This window comes from Pyrus communis, chromosome 8 (genome assembly GCF_041283825.1).
Source record: "Pyrus communis isolate YQ-2024b chromosome 8, ASM4128382v1, whole genome shotgun sequence".
Lineage (NCBI taxonomy): Eukaryota > Viridiplantae > Streptophyta > Magnoliopsida > Rosales > Rosaceae > Pyrus > Pyrus communis.
In genome coordinates, this window is record NC_142572.1 from 19,331,315 (window position 1) to 19,350,847 (window position 19,533).

Genomic DNA, 19,533 nt, shown 5'->3' on the forward strand with positions numbered 1-19,533 from the left:
TCAGTTCTACAGCTCGTCCTCGTGTCCCCTCATTTCCGCAGTACTTGATATAATAATACAAATGTACTACATGCATTGGCACTTCTTCAAGAAAATTTTCAGTGTGCTGGGTACACGGTTCAGTACACTGAGTGTTATAACGCAATTGGTTGAACTTTGTTTTTGAAGTTTCTAACCAATAACATTATTACACTTAATATACTAGACCGTTTTCCTAACACATTAAAAAACTTCACAGTTCTCGCAATAAAAAAGATTATAATTAGATATACGTATCGATGGTTGGCAGCTGGACATGCAAAGAATATGCGTATGAATGTAGCACGTAACCACAAGTTCACGTATGTGTGACATTAATTCCTCTCAATCATATTAGAAAAATCAGTATGCAGATACCAACTGCCCACCCCCAATCTCTTATCTGCTACTCGGTTCATCTTGGGAAGAAATACCCATATTATGTAGGACAAATAGAAGAGCATGTGTTGGTTAGTTAAAAGTATTTACAAGTATTTGAAACGTAAGAGGTTAGGAATTATGTGCATTGGTATTACCTGCATTTCCTTAGAGTTGTTGCCGTACTTAAGATCGTGTGTTTGATTATCGTCAACTTCTCTATCATTAATAACTCATAATCTTCAATAAAAAGTGAAAACTAGGTGCCACGAAACCAAAGTATTTGTAATTTGCAGGCACTTGGAAAGGGAAAAAGCACAGTTGGAAATTTGAAGGGGATGGAGAATCCATGAACCCAAAGACCCAAGTAGGGTTCAGTACAAGTGTCTTTATGTTTTCTTGGGATGATGAGATGGGGATGTTAACGCAACGTTTAAGTTACAAGGGTGCCAAATTCCCAAAAATCCAAAAAACATTTACAAAAATACAATTCCAGAGAAAGAAAGAAGAAGCAAAAGCAAATGCTTTAGGAGGACTTCACTTTCTCTATTCCCATGGGCGAAGATCTGCCTTTGCCTTTGCCATCACACCCCATCTTTCTTTCATAAATTTAATTTAATTTCATCATATTACGATCGAAGAATGCAAGGTCACTCGCTGTTAGATTTAATATTAAATGTGGAGAATATATGCACATTATTTAAAAAAAAATTTCTCGAATGTCAGATCCAACCGTTGATGACTATGTATCATTGATCACTAGGTTACCAAGAGAGCTGGACTCGTCATCTCATTTCATTTCTCAGTTTCTTGCTTTGGTTGCTTGCTTGTGATCAGCATCATCGAATCTTTCATTTTTCTCTTGCTCTTTTTCTTTCTTCCCCTTCCCTTTTTCCCGTTCCTATCAAGCACTGCACTCTGTCAGTATCCATCTGAGTGTTTGATCATGATCCAGAATGTAACGCATCCCCATTCCCCTTCTCTCTTTCTTTTCAGAAAATCAAACTCTATGTTCCCTCACTTTTTCCCTTTTTTACATCCCCAGATTGCCATCTTATTGATCATTCAAGTTTCAAGCTTTCTTTTTCCCAACACAAAAACAAATTAGCTGCAATGTGTACCACGGCACTCATCGAAATCTACCATGTCGAATTAGAATTTATAACTTAGATGGGGGTTATGTCAATTAACAAAGACAGTGTGTCCGTCCTTTTTACCTGAGATCGATCATCTACTCCATAAATTAGAGTTATTTAGAATATCATATGGTCCTGTTTTGTGAAGAGCCACATTTTGTATCCCCTCGTAAAACCATTTCCATTAATTAGTAAAACAAAGAGAGAAAACTAATCAAGAACAAATCTAGTTCTATAATTGTATATGCTGTAATCAAACTTAGAAGAGTGAAAAAAAAAAAAAATACTACATTGTTAACTACATTATCAAGCCATTAGCAATGGCACGATTTGTACGAACGTGAGTGGTTTCGTACACCGGAAGCTCTTCCAGATATCTTTCTTTTCCGATCACCGCAAGGTGATCAAGCTCAAAAAGATCCGAACTCGAACAACTAGCAGCATCATCATCATCACCATCATGGCGGTCACGATAATCTCTGTTCTCTATTTCACTCTTAACTTGGTTCCGATGGCTATCTCTCAAAATCTCTCTGGCCGCTTCCTCAACTCTTCTGCTTTTCTCCAACGCTTGAAGCTTAAGCTCCTCCTCCGCTTTTCTCCCCGGAGATCGACCAATTTTCCATGCGGTCGGAACAGTGACCGGCATTAGGGTTTGATCCTCCCCTTCGTACAAGCATTTCTGCCCACATGGCCTGCAATCTTCGTCCACGATCACACTCACCGGATAGAAATGAACCGATCTTTTAACCCCGTTTAGCAGTTTTTCTCGAGTAGATGGAGAGTTCTTACTCAAACATGATCTTGAAAATGAAGAGGCTGAAGAACATGTTGAGTCTGGCCCTGATTTCAGTTTCCTCTCCACACTCGCTTCCTCGTATCCTCCAATTGATGAAGTGCTCTTTGTTTTCTTGGTCTGCCCTGCGGTGAAGAATGAATTGAGGAAATTTGAAACCCGACCGCCGGGCGAAAGCGGCTGTTTCACCTTCTTTAGATTGTTGTAAATCTTCAATGCCCTCGATTTCGACTTAATTATGCCTTCGTCGAGCTTCGGAGTCGGCTCCGAGGAGCAACTGTAATGATAGTCATCAAACATGTGCACTTCCCTCTGTTTCCTCTCTGTTTTTTCCTCTGTTTTCACCGACCGGGCCGAGACGCTGGTGCGAACCGCCTTCGGCCACGGCGGGGCAAAACACGAGGATCTCGACTTAGACCCGAACATGGACTCAGCGTCCGAGGAGGAGAATCCGCCCGAGCTCGAATCCGAGGAGCTGGAAGTGGAGCTGAAAAACAAAGCATCAAGATCACGGTCGTGATCACGGTCTAATTTTCGGTCCAATTGACCCAAATGCTGTCTTCTTTGTACCCCGACCTTCTGACTGACCTTCTTTTCCATCCATTTCTCGATCAAACAAGCTCGGCGGAGGCTTGCCATCTCGTCTTCTTCGACTGCTCTGCCGCTTTTCCCGCCGCTTCTGCTCTGTTTCTGCGGCATTGTTTCATTGTAAAACATCGAGTCCTCGCGGTTTCTTGGAGAACCCTCGTCGATCGAACGGTAAATTTTGTCAAGGAGAGAGGATGAGAAAGAAGGGTTTTTCCTTTCGTACCTGTATCTGTCTTCTCTCAGTGTATTTTCCCACCTCGACATTATTGTTTGTTGAGAAATGGAACTGTATAATTTGAGGTTTTTAGCTACAGAAATCTGTAGCTTTTGTGACTTTTTTGTGTCGGCTGGGAGAGGATCAAAAGCTGCAGCGCAATTGGAGGGTGGGAAAATGTTAGGGAGAGAGAGAGAGGGGGCAATGTTTGAGCTGAGCGACCAAATTAATAATTCGACAACTCAGTCCTGATGTAGCTCTGCTCGCCTAATCGTCGATAATGGCGTTAAAAAAGTGTGAGAATTTCAGAGTTTTTGGGAATGAAGAGAAGGACGCATGAAGAAACGAAGCAATTGATGATTGTCTTGTTGTTTAGGGAGAGTAGAGAGAGAAAGAGAGAGAGAGAGAGAGGGAGGGCAATGAGAGCGAAATGGCACGCCTTGGAGATGGAGTAAGGAACAGGGAAGAGAGGGGGTAGGGTTTATAAAGCTCGACAAGCGCGTGCATGTCCACCTTATCGGAGCCAATGCCAGATTGGCATCCGATGACGTGGCTTTAAATTTGCCTTTTGATGTGCCTAAATTACCCCTTCCTTTGACGAGGAAATGACGGTCTGACCCTTTTGATTGATCAACCTTCCAATTCGAATTTGAAGCCGTTGATCGTGTTTCGAGGAGGACAATGCCTGTTATGTTACAGACAAAGCATTTGTACACGACAGTTGCTGTAACCCTAGTAATAATTGGCGGGCCGACATCCTGTTGTGAGGTAAAGTTTTTTATTTTTTTACTTTTTTTTTCTTTAGAGTGAGGTAAAGTTTTTTATTTTTATTTTTTAAGAATAATGCCAAGATGATTACAATTTGTGACGTTTTGATATAGACGTTTTGTTTTTAAATATTATAAACTAAACATCTATTTCTTTTGCAAATTTGATTAAACATTTTCCCTACAATTTTGGTACTTTAATTTTATTTCATTAGAAGTTTATTCATGTTAGCATTCCCTTTTTTCCTCTTATTTTTATACATTTCTTATTATGATGATATAAGATTTTTTTTTTTAATTTTATATTAAAATATTTATTTTAGTAAATTAAATAGAATGTAACAAAACTCATTGTTAGGTACGTTTGGTTATATTAGTATGCTTGATTATAATGCTACATTTAATTACTTGGTACATTTAAATTTTGGTCTATTTAGTTTCTTGGTACATTTGAATTTTTTGTACATTTGTTTTCAAAACATAAGTTTTATTACTTTTATAACGATGAATTACTTTAATTAATTATTTTTTTATAGAAAGAATCGTGAACAATGTAAAAGTTTAAATTACTTTAATTAATTTTTTTTATTTTTATAGAAAGAGCCATTAATCAACGGACAATAGTTTTTTTGTTAATTCAAAATTATATGATTTATCATTATTATTTAGTATTATCTGCAATAATAAGGATTTATCTACGATCAACTAAAAGTTGTTCCAGAGACTTATCTACAAAAAAACAAGACTATATAGGGCATTGTGTATGAATCAAACATATTTTTAAACATACCAAAAAGATGATTATTTATTTTAATATAGTTTATAATTGGGTACGTTTTAACTCGGGGTTGGTACGTTTTTGTTTGACGTTGGTACGTTTTTATTTAATGTTGGTACGTTTCCATTTGGCACATTTAATGTTGGTACATTTTTATTTAATGTTGGTACGTTTCCATTTAATGTTGGTACATTTAGATTTGAAAAGTTTAAATTTTTAGACTTAAATATAGTTGAAATTATTTAAAATATATAGCAGATATTTAAATGTAAATTAATTTCAATTAGTATAAAGTAGTTCAAGTTTGAGTATCTTAATCAAATGTTTCAAAAGCTTAATAAAAAACTCAAAAAGCATAAATGTTTAGTCTACAAAAGTCTAAAATAAGGCATCTAATTCTAATTTTCTCTTACATTTTTTAAATCAAATTACAAATCAAATGATGTGTCACTAATAAGGAACAAACATGTTAATCGATATTTAATTAATAATCCAATCATTTACAACCATATCATTTAGTTTGTAAATTTAGTTTAAAAAATTTTGGTCTCCCTGGCAATACTTTTTTTAAACAAACGATATTGTATGCACTAATGAAAAAGGAGGTGGCTTAGCCTTACTATTGGCTATCAATAATGTGGTTCAAATTCGTTTTTTTTTTTTTTTATATTTAATTTTAAAGAGACGATTGTGTTTTATTCATATATGAGAACGGTTACAATTTTTCATAAGGACATTCTAGATAATATCTAGAGCCTCATCAAACTAATGGCTTGTGAAACTAGAAATTAAAGCCAATTTGGCTAATTTATGGACCGTACCTTTGGCGGTTTTAATAACATGTCACACTCGTGAAGAGGTGAAATTAGAAAGAATCGGAGTTATATCCTCCATAATGAGATCAAAATCGAAGTTATAAAGTTTAAGCGTAAGCAACTTAGGGTAAATCACACAATGTGCTAATAAAATTAATTAGTATTGAATTCAATATTGACGAAAATCAAACTTGAAAACTCTTACTAATAAGTAAATAATAATATCTTTAAATCATAATATCAGTGTCCGGATTATTACTGTGACAATCCGTTCCAAATTTTACGTTTTTATTTTATTTTAAAAGCGTGAATTTACGAAATTGCCCTAGAGGTAAGGACTTTGAATTCCGTTGACCATCGACTTGAGAGATGTGGGACTTATTCTTTTAGCATATCCTCGTAATACTCATTGGTACGAACGTATAGGCGAAAGCCGTTTGCGAGTCCGAATTATAACGGTATAGTTACGGACGTTCGAAATTGGTTATTCAAGGTTTAGTGTTTATTTAAATTAAATCCCTACTTTGTGGGGGAAGCCCAATCAGAAATGGAGGGAGGAAAGAAAAAAAAAAAAAAAGAAAAGGAAGTGGTTCCCGTCCACCCGCACCCACCGCGGGTCCATTTTCCAAGGCCGATTCCGGCCAACTCCGGTGGATTTTTTCGATGCCACCACCACCATCTTGAGGCTCTCATTCCCCTCTACAAAACCCACCCAAGAACCACCTTGATTAACCATGGTATGGGGCGGTTTGAGGCCACGAAATTTGACGAAAATCAATGGTGCTCCGACCACCCTTTTCGATTTTCCGGCAAATCGGCAAAGCGATGGCCGATGCCACCACTTGGGCTTTGTAGCCCATCATCCCAGGAGCAAAACCCAACCAACCTTGACCCCGTTGGACTACCGTAGACGACGAATCGACGTCGGGAAGTTTTAGGCACCCGCCGACTTTGTGGGAAAAATTGACCATCTTCCGTCCACTTTTGGACTTCGTGGCAGATATAAAAGTTGCTCCACTCACTGAGATCTTCATTTCTGTGAAGTTTGAGAATTTTTGGAAATAGTTAGATTTTCCGGCGAGTTGGGGCGGCCGATCGCCACCCGCGGCGGCGCGTGGTGTGGGCCGCCAATGCTATTTTTAGGCTATGTCTAATGTCTTGAATTCAGTTTTGTCATTTGAATGACGTAGGTTGATAGTTGGAACCTAAATTCGTTACGATACATTACTTGATAAAAATGTGAATTGATGATTCGACCGTTGGATCGTCACCAAAATTGGATACATTATAATACGTAATATTTAAAGATCATAGAAATTTATGGATCGGGAATCCGACTTACGGATCTTCCTGAATTGGATTTGTAAGTTAGTAAAATGAATGTTCACGGCCACTTGTTTTAGGCAATTGGCGGAGATCTGACCGTTGGATCGTAATGAAATTTTAATATGTTATTCTAGAAACATATTGTGGATCGTTGGGAGTTGCGGATTGGAAATCTGATATGCGTATCTTCCGGGTCAAGTTATACAGGGTTGTAAACCCTACCGTCGATCTTTGATCGACGGTTGACTTGTGGTCAATGGGTCTCAAACTATTTTAGAATGTCTTTGAGGTTGTGTTTTATGTGAATTACGTATTCTTCGGATAAGAGTTCTGAGATGTGATTTGATAATTGGTCACATGGACCAATTATTCAGGACGCCTCGATGTGTGCGCTAGAGAATCATAGCATAGACTCCAGGTGAGTGGATATTTTCCTTTTTATCGCACATATTGTTGAGAGTTCTATCGACACTTTTAAATTGATTAGGTATATTACCTTCGTATAATTATTGTGAATGCTTGAAGTACCTATATGAACTACGAATGGCTTGATCCCTGTCTAGGGTACGTAGGCAGTCTAACGAGACGTTAGATGCAGCCATAAAATATTTGAGACAAAAGCCTTGCTTGGGAAATTGAGTAATGCGAAGGAAATTGGTAAAGGCAAGTTTTAGTTTTATGAATTAGTTTGTTAAATTAGTGTTAATTGGGTTATCATGGATAATTATCCCTGAAAATAAGTAGTTTGGGAGTAGGGCGTTATTGATTGTACACTTCTCACTATATTGTTTATAATTGAAAATGCTACGACATGGTTGAGTATTAGATTGCATAATGGTATATCCATATGTATATTACTTGCATATAATTATTGGGAACGCTTTTAAGTGCAAAGGTGAACTCAGGACACCCAGGTAAGTTCAGGTGAGTTTATGGTATTAGTTGAATCGATTGAGTTATAGCATGACTACAGTTATGTGTTAGGCAACTTCGATATTGTCGTATTGGTTGCCATGAGTTCCACATGTTATATTGAGATGCATTGAGAGCTCATAAACCTGCACCTCGGTGTTAGTGCTCCCGCCCGTGGCCAGGGCACAGTCCTTCACGTGATGTTCACCTCCCGCACGTTACGCTCACCTTGGATTCAAGGTAGGTGCACAGTCCTGTCGTACAGACCACTTTAGGTGGTTCCGACTCGTAGGTGACCCGCGATTATTCGCCCAGTCTTCACGTGATCGTAGCACTTGAGCGTATTTATTTATACCCAGTCCTGTCGTACAGACCACTTTAGGTGGTTCCAACTCGTGTGCAGGTATACTTATTGAGCTATTGGCTAGCCAGGATTGATGAGATATGGATAAGTCATACATGTCACTATAGGTGACTCCGACTTATATACTAGCCATGATTGATGAAATATGGATAAGTCGTACAGGTCACTATAGGTGACTCCGACTTATATGCTAGCCAGGATTGATGAGATATGAATAAGTCGTACAGGTCACTATAGGTGACTCCGACTTATATATCACTTTGTATTGATTTAGTTCATTTGGTCTACTTATTAATGTATGGTGGAGTTGATGGCAAACCGTGGTTTTGGTCATTTCTGAGTATGGTTTGGATATATGTATATATGTTGTACTATCTTATGGAAAACGATACGGATTTTACATTTAGGGGCATTACTTTTAGAGAGGTAATAACTTTGGGAAGCTTGGTTTTATTGCTTACTCACACCTTCTGTTTGGTGCCCTCCAGGTTTTAGCTGCTGAGTTTGTATCGACAAGAATCTGTGGCGAATCTTAGTATTGATGGATATTTTTTAGGGTATGATTCTTACCCACACTACTGTACCTTACTTATGCTCTGACATCACGTATGAAATGCGTTCGCTCCCACTCGTAGCGCACTCTGGTACTTAGACACTTTTAGATTCAAATTTATTCACTTTTTATACACTATCACATTTTATGGCTTCGTCACCTTCCACGTGCCACGTGTCGGCCAACACAACTCGATTCAGGGTCCAAATGGACTTTCTGGGTCGGGGTGTGTCAATTGCAATCTCTAAAGCCTAATATTTTTCAAAAGTTCAAACGCTTTATATAAATTAGCTAATTTAATTGAACACGAGGGCAAATTTAAATTGTTATTGTTGTGATCATGTTTGGTAGTCTAGATGAATATGATCCAATATTTTGGGTGGTAAATTAACAAGGTTCCAACTGGAGGCCGTATTCCATTCAAAACTATTAATTTCATCAGCGGTTGTGATAATTATTAATCAAGATTCGGTATTTCGTGGAATGTTTTATAAAAATGGTATATTTGAATTATTTATATAAAAAGAAGGAAGGTGTGAAGGTGGTGGTGCGTTATATATTTAGGTGTGGCATTGAGCTGGCATGACTGTATAATTGATTAATTTTTAGGTAGCAATTGTAATATACCAATAAGATGAGAAGGAGGTAACACAAATACAAAATATGATCTTTTTATTATTATTATTATTATTATTATTATTATTATTATTATTATTATTATTAATTTGTTTGTACCTTATTTTTGGTAGTTTTGTTTCTTTTTAATATACTTAGTCGTTGAATTATTTTATCTTTTATCGTTTTGTGGAAGTTCAAGTTATTTTCAAATGTTTCTTTTTACTATGCAATAACATTTTTTCTAATCGTATTTTTATGGATTTTTTTAATCTACACATAGGTACAAACAAATCCCACAAAGATAAAGTCATATTGCATGGGGTCTAATATCTTAGTGAACATGATGTTCAGTTTATACCTGTGTCCCTGGTTTGAAACTTCTTCCCATAAATTACTTTAATAGTTTCGAATCTCCCCGTTTTTTTTAGTATAATAATATTTTTTTTAAATTCGTATTACACCATTTTTTTTCCGAAGTATTACACCATTTAGGTAGAACCAAAATGTTAATTAATTAAATTGCTTACCAAAAAAATATGTTACTTAAATTATTAAACCGTGAACGTGAACGTTTGCATGAATTAAAAAATGGATTAGAGAGAGTTTACTAAGAAAACAAAAGAGAAACAGATGGATTTACCAACAAAAGGTACGTACCGGTGGAAATAACTAATGAATCTTATAAGAGTTGAGGGACCCCATTTTGCTTTGTTAATGTTATGATTATATTTTGAATTTGAAAGGTGTTAAGCTCTATTACCCAAAATAAAATGGAAATGACAAGGTTAAAAAGCGTAGAGAAGGCCTTTGTAATCATGGGAAATTAGCCTTTAACCGCGGTTGATTTATTGGAGGAGCCTGTAAAAATTGGCTTTAATTTAATCATGAAAACGGCTATCTGGAGCCTTAATGAAGTTAAAAAATCAACGGGTTGACTTTTTTCTACAAGTTAAAACTAATTCCATTTCATGATGTTCTCATATCTTGTTGCCAGTTTACCATGTATATATATTGAGATTAGAAGTTATGGGATCAAGCAGGTGATGAGATGATTGTGGGAGAAAGATATGCTTTGTTCTAATGTAGATTGCGCTCATCTGCACTCAAACTCAAATTATTATTATTATTATTATTTTTTTTTTTTGTAGTAAAGAGATAGAGGAAGTCCTTGGAAGATTTGAAAAGATACTATAAGAAAGATATGGAATACTTGTAGCTAACAAAAGACTTGGTGCAAAATCGAGCACAGTGGTGTTCTAAGATTTATATAACCGACCGCATTTAGTGGAATAAGGCTTGGTTGTTGTTGTTTGTAAGACTGATTTACAGTAGACTATCGATTGTAGCAAACTACATGATGAGAGAAGTTTTTGAGCGTGACAGTGACATTGTCATCATTGTTTTACTAAGTCACATGTTGTAATAAGATGAATAAATGACATAGTTGATATTTTATGCGCTTAAGTTATAATATTAATGATTGACGTAATGAAAGCAAACAATATAGTTTTAAAAAAAATTTATGTATTGTAACGTGAGTTAAGCGTTACATGATAGGTTGACGGTTACACTAAAAAATCACTGATTATTGGTGCATTTAATGGATTAAACCCTACCCAGAAACCATTGACAATAACCAATACCAAATAACCATGTCCACATTGTATGAACTAGGAATTAAGCAGTTAACTAAGCTAGCTTGGGTTATCATATGCAAGTGTATAATTGTATATACGACTTATATTCTTCCTTCCTAGTTGATAAAACAAACAAAACCATTAACTAAGCTGAAAAGGATGGCTTTGAAGTTACATATCAAGATCTAAAAGAACCCCACCAAATGCCTTGTACTGCATGAGAAACGAAGGATCTGCCCCCGAAACCCTAGCCAGGATCACATGTTTTTGCCATTTTTGTTTATTCATGTTCATCCATCCAGTGACATATGCTATGATGCCTGCAACATCCATACCCCTTTATGCACCCTAACCGTATGATATAAAGTAGTGTGACACAGAAAGGTCTTTGATTTGGTCTCTTAATCGGGTTTCAAACAGTATCCCAGCCATTTGGGTTAGGGTTTATAATATGATACATTGTAAGCTGGCTTCCACCCAACAATTAGACAATGATCTTATATACTTTCACGATCTGATGGTCATGGATCTTGGAGAGAATATTTACACACACATTTGAATATAAAAATTGCAACCCCGAACCAACAAAATTATGCGCTTTGTGAGGATCGAAATAACGTCTACCGTGACAGGATGAGAGATTTGAGTTATACCACATAATAAGCCATCTATAATAATTTATAAATTGAATTCGTCATCCACAGACGTCGAACTTAAAATGTTTACATGTTAGTAGATGAAAATGCACTAAATTGTAGTGCTAGATAAATTAAATACGGAGGCCCTATTTTTGGAACTTTGGTCAAACGACTCGAACCAACGCATTAAGCTGGGAAAAATATTGCTATCGGGGCACCGTCCCTGAACTTGATTGAATGTGTCTTTAAAGTGAGACCTACAACTTTAATTCTTTTGCATAATTTCCAAGCTGCTTCTTTGTTATGCATAATTTCCAAGTTTGTATTCAATTGAATCGATTCATGTAATGATTCTCGCCCACCCAATAAGCTCATTTGAGTTAGATTTACGAAGATGAGTTTCATGCTCATATTTCACATGGAATGTTCTTAGTTTGATTTTTAGCACTGGTGAATCACACGATAGTAGCCAGAAAGAGGCTGAAATGCTTTTATGAGTCTTCTCCATTCCCAAAGAGTGAACTACCATGACGAAACTACGAACTGGTTCCTTAAAAAAAAAAATTGTTTCTTCTTGAAATTGTGGATATATAATTTCAAAATCAATTAACATTTTCAATCGTTACATGTATGTGGATTAGTGGGCGTGATCCATCAAATAATGGTACAAAGCATATATTAAGTACATTAATATCCAGAGTAATGTTCTATCATCAGATTTTAAATTTTACGTAATTCGTATGCACATACGTGTTTGCGTTACGAAACTAAATTGAACTAGGTATTTGAGCAAAAAGTTACCCACATAACTGTCCAAATTTTGCCGTTTTGCCAACATAAAGAGAGCAATAAAACATTTTCTATTTTTAGTACAGCTAATGCAGTACGGACTGTGATACCATTGGTGGGGCCACTGACGTTCCAGTTTTCCGAAGCAAATTTGCACGGTCGCCAATAATGGACGGTCAGATTGGAGCATCACGCGTAACTCGTGTGGACCTGACCCTACCCATTGGGTGTGTTGTGGGGACCATTTTATATGCTCTCGCTCTTTTACACGTGCGAACATGGGGCTCTCTAATTTTGATACACATGGAGCACTCTTTTGTCTATGGCTTTCCTCACACGCATACGTCATGCACGCTAGTGTAGTTTCCTTGATTAGAAGAAATTTATCATTCTGTTTGTAAAACGGGTGGTTCACTATGAGTTATTATATAAGTGATGAGAAGTTTTATTTTTTAAATTATTAATTTTCCATGCGATTGTGCATAACACTACACTTTTATATGTTTACTGATGTGTGAAACTTTTAACTGTTCTGATGTGATAGGATAATAATGGGATCTTATTTCCAATACTTGTGTCCCCAAGTGGAGAGGTTGATTATGAGACTTTGTAGCATTTATTATTTTAATATAAATGAAAGTATTTGGTTCAAATTCTCTCACATCATAATTATCTTACATTGTAACGTCATCTCTTGAGGGGGTCGTATGGTCAATTTAGTGACGGTTAGAACATTCCGGCCTCGTAACTTGTGTTATTAGAGTCAGGGTGTGTCAGTTTGCTATAACACAATTATTTTACCATTTGTATAGTGACACGTGGTGTATTATCTTTTGTTCTAGGAGAAATTTTCATTGTACCTGGAACATGGGTGGTACACCATGTGTCATTAGATAAATGGAGGGAATTTTTTAACATAAGTATATCACCACTTGTATAGTTACACGTGGTGTATCATTCCGTACTCCGGGCACACTGAAGAATCTATCGTGTTCCAGGCACATTGAAAAATCTTTGCCTGTTTAGAAGCAGACCACCTAATTAAGCAATTGTCCTTGCCATGTGTCTAGGCTCTTGAGTCTCTATCGTTGATGGGTGCCAATACAAATTGAGACTTAAGATGAAAATGAAATGAGGCTTTCTAATTTAGTATCTTAATATGATTTTTTCACATATATAAACAAGAATTTGAGGTACATCAAATTAGATATATGAGATTAAGACATTTTTTTCTCCTTATTTTTAATTAAGAATACAAAAGAATGATAAAATTAAATTGTAAGATATATAATACGAGTATGAAGAAAATATGAGGCTTAATTTTAAAGGGAGGCTCAAAGCGCATGTCTTGTTGACTTTATCTCTCTAACCACACGTGTATAAACATTTTACCCTAATCCCTAGTCCAACGTTTGGTGATTAGAATTGGATTGCATTATGTTCACTTTGGAATGGAGAAGATAATTAAATATCCTAATTAGGTCGTTGGTATGAGTCTCGATCTAGGGTTTTAATTATAACGTGTATGCTTGATATTGACTACATATATTTTCTTCAAATATAACGTGTGTAGAGATAACTACCGATTTGCAGCTTAATAAACAAATTACTTCACTAGGGGCATCTGCCCCCAGTGGGCATTCGTTGACTCCGTCCATGCCTCTACTCTATGGGTGGTTTTAAGTTCTCACAAAAGTTGAGTTCAACTTGTAATTTATACTTGATAGATTATGAGCACAATATCTTTGCAATATGACGAAAGTCACTCAGGTAATTACAAGAACAAGCAAAATGCAGATGAGGCGTAATGCTAGGAGTTTGTAGTTCGAACGGTTAATTAAGTGCGTTTACACCTAAAGTCATCAGTTCGATTCTCTCTGTCCAACGTTATCGCTTTGAAAGTGCTTCTATGAATGAGGAAGAAGTGATTCTTATTTGGGCAAGTAATATATGCTTTTGTTTTCTGGTCTGATAATTTGGGTAAATTGGAAGCGACTTTATCCCGATCACGCCAAACATGCACTGATATTGTGAAAGAGATGTGCAGCAGTTGAGGGGAGATCCCGAAGAGGAAGTGAATAATGAACAAAGAGAGAAACTTTGCTGAGTTGCTCTTTGTTTTCTCTCCCTTCCCAGCAAAGCATGCAGTGTGGCAGCATATTTTACTTCCTTGCTGCTGCCTAGGGTTTTGTTTTGTTTTCCTCTCTAAGTTTCCTGACCAGGCTTCTTTCTCTCTTTCTCTATTCTCTCTCAGATTTATGTCTGGGTGAGGAGAGAGAGTGGATGAGTGATGACTAGGGCTGACGCAGTGCACCCACTTGCTCTTGTATAACGTGGCTGCTTTCTTGGAGAACTTAGACAAAAGCGGAGATGCTAGGGTGATAGTGTTATAAACTAATTATATATGCAACAACAATGAGAAAATTAAAATATATGACACAATATAGGGTTTATCACACCACCACCTTGACATATCCGTATCCGGTTTCATATGAGGATCTTTTAGAGAGTGTTTTTGTAAGAGTAAGAGTTAAAAATGTAATTTGCAAACCAAAAACACTTTTGATTTTGTTCGTTAAAAGTGTTTTTAGGTCATATAGGGCAAACTAACCTATTAGGTCATTTTGTGATTGCTTCTCTAGAAAACATTTATTCTCAATGTTCTCATAAGCGTTTTTGAAAATGTTAAAAAAGATAGTTTCCGTAGCATTTTCCGAGCATAAATATTTCTTACAAAAGTAATTAAAGGAGTCGCTCTCGCTTTCTTGTCGTCTCCGTCTTCACTTGCAGAGTTGCATACATCATTCCGCTCCACTTTGATGGGCCTATTATTATTTATGGCCTTTTAAAAATTGTCCCTGACTAATCAATTCCAGGGCCCAATACTTTTGTAGGGTTCCTACAGTCCTCCACCTTCCAATATTCTGACAGGACATCTCAGTTTACCATGTCGCTGAAAATCTCAACTCCCCTGCCTTTCAACCAAACACAAAGAAGACATCAGTTTCAAGCTTCGACATGAAAATTCTTCGTTGCCGGGTTTGTCGTATCTCTTTTACGAGACTGCGATGGATGATGGAATTCTTTCTTATACGGTAAACGCTGTTGTATAATTGCGAGAAGGACCGTACTGCATTGTATTGTATCAACTAGCTCTTGTTCTCGTGAAACTTATCTTGCCAATGTTGGTAGAAATCCATCGGTCCAACATTGGACGTAGAATGTATCAGCCTCGGCCCAATCCAACTGATTTTTCGCACTCCTACAGCATTAAGCCCACAGATAGATTAACGAGTTTTCCAACTCTGGTTCACAACAATCTGAAACCGAGATTTGATAAGCTCCAGTCTGGTTTAAGTTCACAACATGCGTTGTCAAGGGTTCGCTTTCCCTTGTTACTAAATACACACAATAATTCGGGTTTTCGATGATAACAACAGGCCCTCATTATTCGCACTAAGAAATGCAATTTGTCCCCGCCACTTTCCTTCCTAGAGGCATAAGAGGGATCTTGTACCCATTTGCAATCATTGAGAATTTAACCTCTGAACATCTACCAACTGGTAAAGATCGCCTCGTCTTTGCTTCAGTAAGGGAAGGTTTGTCCTGAATAATTCAAAACAGACCTGTTTTAATAATAAAGTAACGGGAAATATTTCATCGGTAAATCTATAAACATTCATGCATTGGAAAACGAAGACTATAGGTTGGAAACCACATCACCTTCTAAGCTCAAGAATTGAATAATCAATCTCTGCTATGATTATTGCCTCTTCATGTTCTGTCGTCGCCAGTACTTCTCCAAACTACCACATTTGATTCTTTTAGTCAGATTCATAAAAAAGATTCATCTACAAATAACTTGCCATCCAAAAGACTTAAACAGGCACGAAAATGCAGACTCAGACACTTTGTTCCATTACTAAAACGTAGAAAGGGGGTAACTTTAAACAAGTAAATGGAGTATAGGAGATGTGCAGTATGCGTCAACTTTCTGGTGAATGGGCCGAGCAAAGATCAAATGGAACTACGCATCATAAAGCTAAATTTACGTATCCACTTACTGGTCCAACAAGGGTGGAGTGGCCCCATGCCACATAACCGGCTCCAGCATCCCGAGCAGGGGAACAAGTTGCTACATATAGCTGACAACCCACAGAAAATCACCCATGAGAAGTCATTAGAGTTAATATGGAGGATCATCAAGGCATAATTGTCACAAAGTAGGGACTTGACTCTGGTTCTTGTCATCTAATCCATCAAAAATTCCTATCATTGTACTAACTCCAAGTTTTATTTGCAAACGTAACCCGTGATGTGCATCCCATATAGCCATATAGGACATATGTTACCGTACCTGGTTATCTGTAGCCCTGCACAAGATATAGCAAGGCAAATCTCAGTGAGAATGACTACATAAAAAACTAAAAATTGATTTAACATATCGTAAAAAAAATATTCTAAGGAATGTGAAATAGGGAATAATATAACTAATACCTTGCCCTCTGCAATAATTCCCAGTGCAACGGTCCAGTAGTCATGTTAAAAGCCCCGGGATAGCATATCAAGTGAGCACCTGATGTCAGCAACTTATTACTGTTAGCATTCGGTATTTCCAATCATAGAAGTCCTTCACTTGGAAAGGACTAAACAAAGGAGAAATAATTCCATTTCCTTTTTAACAACAAGCAGAATAATTGAACTGCAAAGAAGAATCCTGTGGAAGATTTCAAAGGATTAGGTGTACTGACTACAGAAAGAATAGCCCTTAATTTTATCAGTTTAGTAATGCCCAGAAAGTGGAAACAATTTCACGTCCATGGAAAGAAAAAGAAACGGCTAACCTCTTGCTCCATAAATCATTGCTAGTTCCGGAAACCTAATGTCATAACAGATACCAATGCCAATACGTCCAACTTCTGCAAAAACCAATTGATGTTTACTATCCCATCAATAATTAATGAACTAACTTCTTTCACCAAAGGAATAGGTGCTGTGTGAAGAAAAGAACCAATGAATAAAACTAATGCAAAGAATGAACCTCAAACCTGTATCCACAATGGTAGGAGTCTGCCCTGCTGTGAGAGTCTTTGATTCAATGAAGGTAATCTTCCCCGGGATGTCGATATCAAATAGGTGTATCTGTGACCATATGCCATGATCTTTGTTACTAAAACTGTAAGAAACAAAGACTAAGACACATAATTTCCCTTGAAAGGTAATCATTATATGTTCAAAAACATCAAGTCCATACATTCCTAAAGCAAGTGGAAAGAGCAATTTTTCATAGACATATAACCATACGATCTTGCGACTTGAACTTGATATTGTAAGTGCCCCCTTCATGTTAAAGCTTAGAGCATTACCTTCCTGTGTTTAGCCAACAGCTTTCCATCGGTGCCAAAGACACAAGAAGTATTGTACAACCGATCCCCAGAACGCTCCGCTATAGATCCACCAACAATGGTGATCTTCAAACGTTGAGCAACTTCAGACAGCATGGCTGTTGAAGGAGATGCATCGCCGCCTGCATCAATGTCCTCAGCATAAACCGGGAAGCTATCATTTGAATATGGACCATTCCAAATTTCCTGACATACAAAGCATCACACACAACTTAATGCCAAAATCTTAACATTTCTTAAAATTTGAGTTTATAAATTGTAGCCATCTCGTCTTATGCAACATAAATTTGTTCCGATACAACCCCCCACTTTGATGGTGAATATATACTTAGCAGGTGAAAGTGAGCAAACCCAATAAAGCACTAACCTTTTGGTTACTCGAAAGAACTATGCAGACTCCAAACTACACTATTCTTATGGGCATCTAAACTTCGATTAGCTAAGAAATGAAGTTTCCAAATTACCGAACATATATTGATACACTTAACAAACAATTGGAGCCTAATAAACCAATAATTAACTTGAGCCAGCAAGCTTAATCAGCATGCCAACATGAATGTCCCCAAAACAAACAGAGTGAGGAAGTAAAACTGTTAAACTCACAGGTAGAAGAACAAGCTGGGCACCCTTTGCGGCGGCGTCCTCGATGGCCTTGCGAGCATGGGCAATGTTCCTCTCCTTATCCGGCGTCACAGACAACTGACACAACCCAATTTTAAACTGCACAAAAAAACCCAATTCAAGTTCAACCTCAAAACTCCAAAAATTCACAACGAAATCACCGGATACACACGGAGATTAAAGAGAAAGCTTGCCTTGGTGACGGGAGGAGTGGGCAGAGGAAGGGCAGGCGGGACCCTGGCTTCTTCGGGCTTGTAAACCGACGCCATTACCGACGAGAAATTTGCAGAGCGGGTCTGGGACTTGCGGCTGAGACCGATGCGGATGTTGGTGGTGAGGGCTTTGGAGGGTGAGATTGGAGAGAGGAAATACGGCGGAGGGGAGAGAGGCTTCGGGCCGAGGCAAATGGAGCGGCAGAGAGAGGAGGAGGAGGAGGAGTGAGGGTTGAGATTCTTGGAGCTGATTAGTGTTGATAGTGCTGCTTTCATTTTCTCTCAAAGCACCAAATTTCTACGGACTCGGATTTTTTTGCTTTTGGGGATTAAAACGTTGTTTTCCTTCCCTTTTCACCCTTTTGTGACTAATTAACATTGTTGTTCTCTCACACATTACTTTCGGTCATTGAATCGAATAAATTAAAAGAGTAAAAGATAGAAATTAACAAACGGTAGGTAAGAAGTTAAAATAAATATGGAAATGCATTTTTCAACTTAACCTAGCACTACATCGTTCATTTTTACTGTAATGAAATTTTTCAATGCACCGAGCCGTAAAAAATACTTCTTTCTGTGAGTTTAAATTAAAGAACATCTAGACCTATTTTCAAATATCATTGATCAATTTACTGGAACGAAGAAATCTCTTGGCAAACATTTATTTATCAAATTTAAAAAGATTAAATTTAAAGATAAAATTCTGAAAACTAAAGAACATAGAAGTTGATGATTGGTTTATTATTTAAACGTTGATAAACGTGCTTATTCTTATTGATGACACATCTTTTAGTTTGCAAATTTTTTCTCTAAATTTAGTATCCCTAGCATTACTCTATTTTAAAATATTCATGATATACGTAAAATGAAAATACAAACTCAAATTTAAACGAGCGTTTTGCTGCAGTAACAAAAAACAATGATGATTGTGCACTCTAATGTAGGCTTGATTCCAAAAAATCAACAGA

At 37.0% G+C, this 19,533-nt stretch overlaps 2 protein-coding genes across 2 annotated transcripts; both read right to left on the minus strand.

Moving 5' to 3' along the window:
- Window positions 1–1,687: 1,687 nt before the first annotated feature.
- Window positions 1,688–3,577, minus strand: LOC137716805 (protein BIG GRAIN 1-like D). Its single transcript, XM_068456180.2, has one exon. The coding sequence runs from the start codon at window positions 3,178–3,180 to the stop codon at window positions 1,831–1,833; it is 1,350 nt and encodes a 449-aa protein (XP_068312281.2). The 5' UTR covers window positions 3,181–3,577; the 3' UTR covers window positions 1,688–1,830.
- Window positions 3,578–15,636: 12,059 nt separating this feature from the next.
- On the minus strand, window positions 15,637–18,911 carry LOC137717696 (omega-amidase, chloroplastic). The gene is made up of 10 exons (XM_068457140.2): window positions 18,548–18,911; window positions 18,336–18,452; window positions 17,694–17,918; window positions 17,376–17,469; window positions 17,172–17,246; window positions 16,825–16,903; window positions 16,685–16,700; window positions 16,392–16,472; window positions 16,051–16,133; window positions 15,637–15,933 (listed from the first exon to the last, which is right to left on the minus strand). Exons 1-10 carry the CDS (start codon window positions 18,839–18,841, stop codon window positions 15,855–15,857), a joined length of 1,143 nt encoding a protein of 380 aa, XP_068313241.2. The 5' UTR covers window positions 18,842–18,911; the 3' UTR covers window positions 15,637–15,854.
- Between the last annotated feature and the right edge of the window lie 622 nt (window positions 18,912–19,533).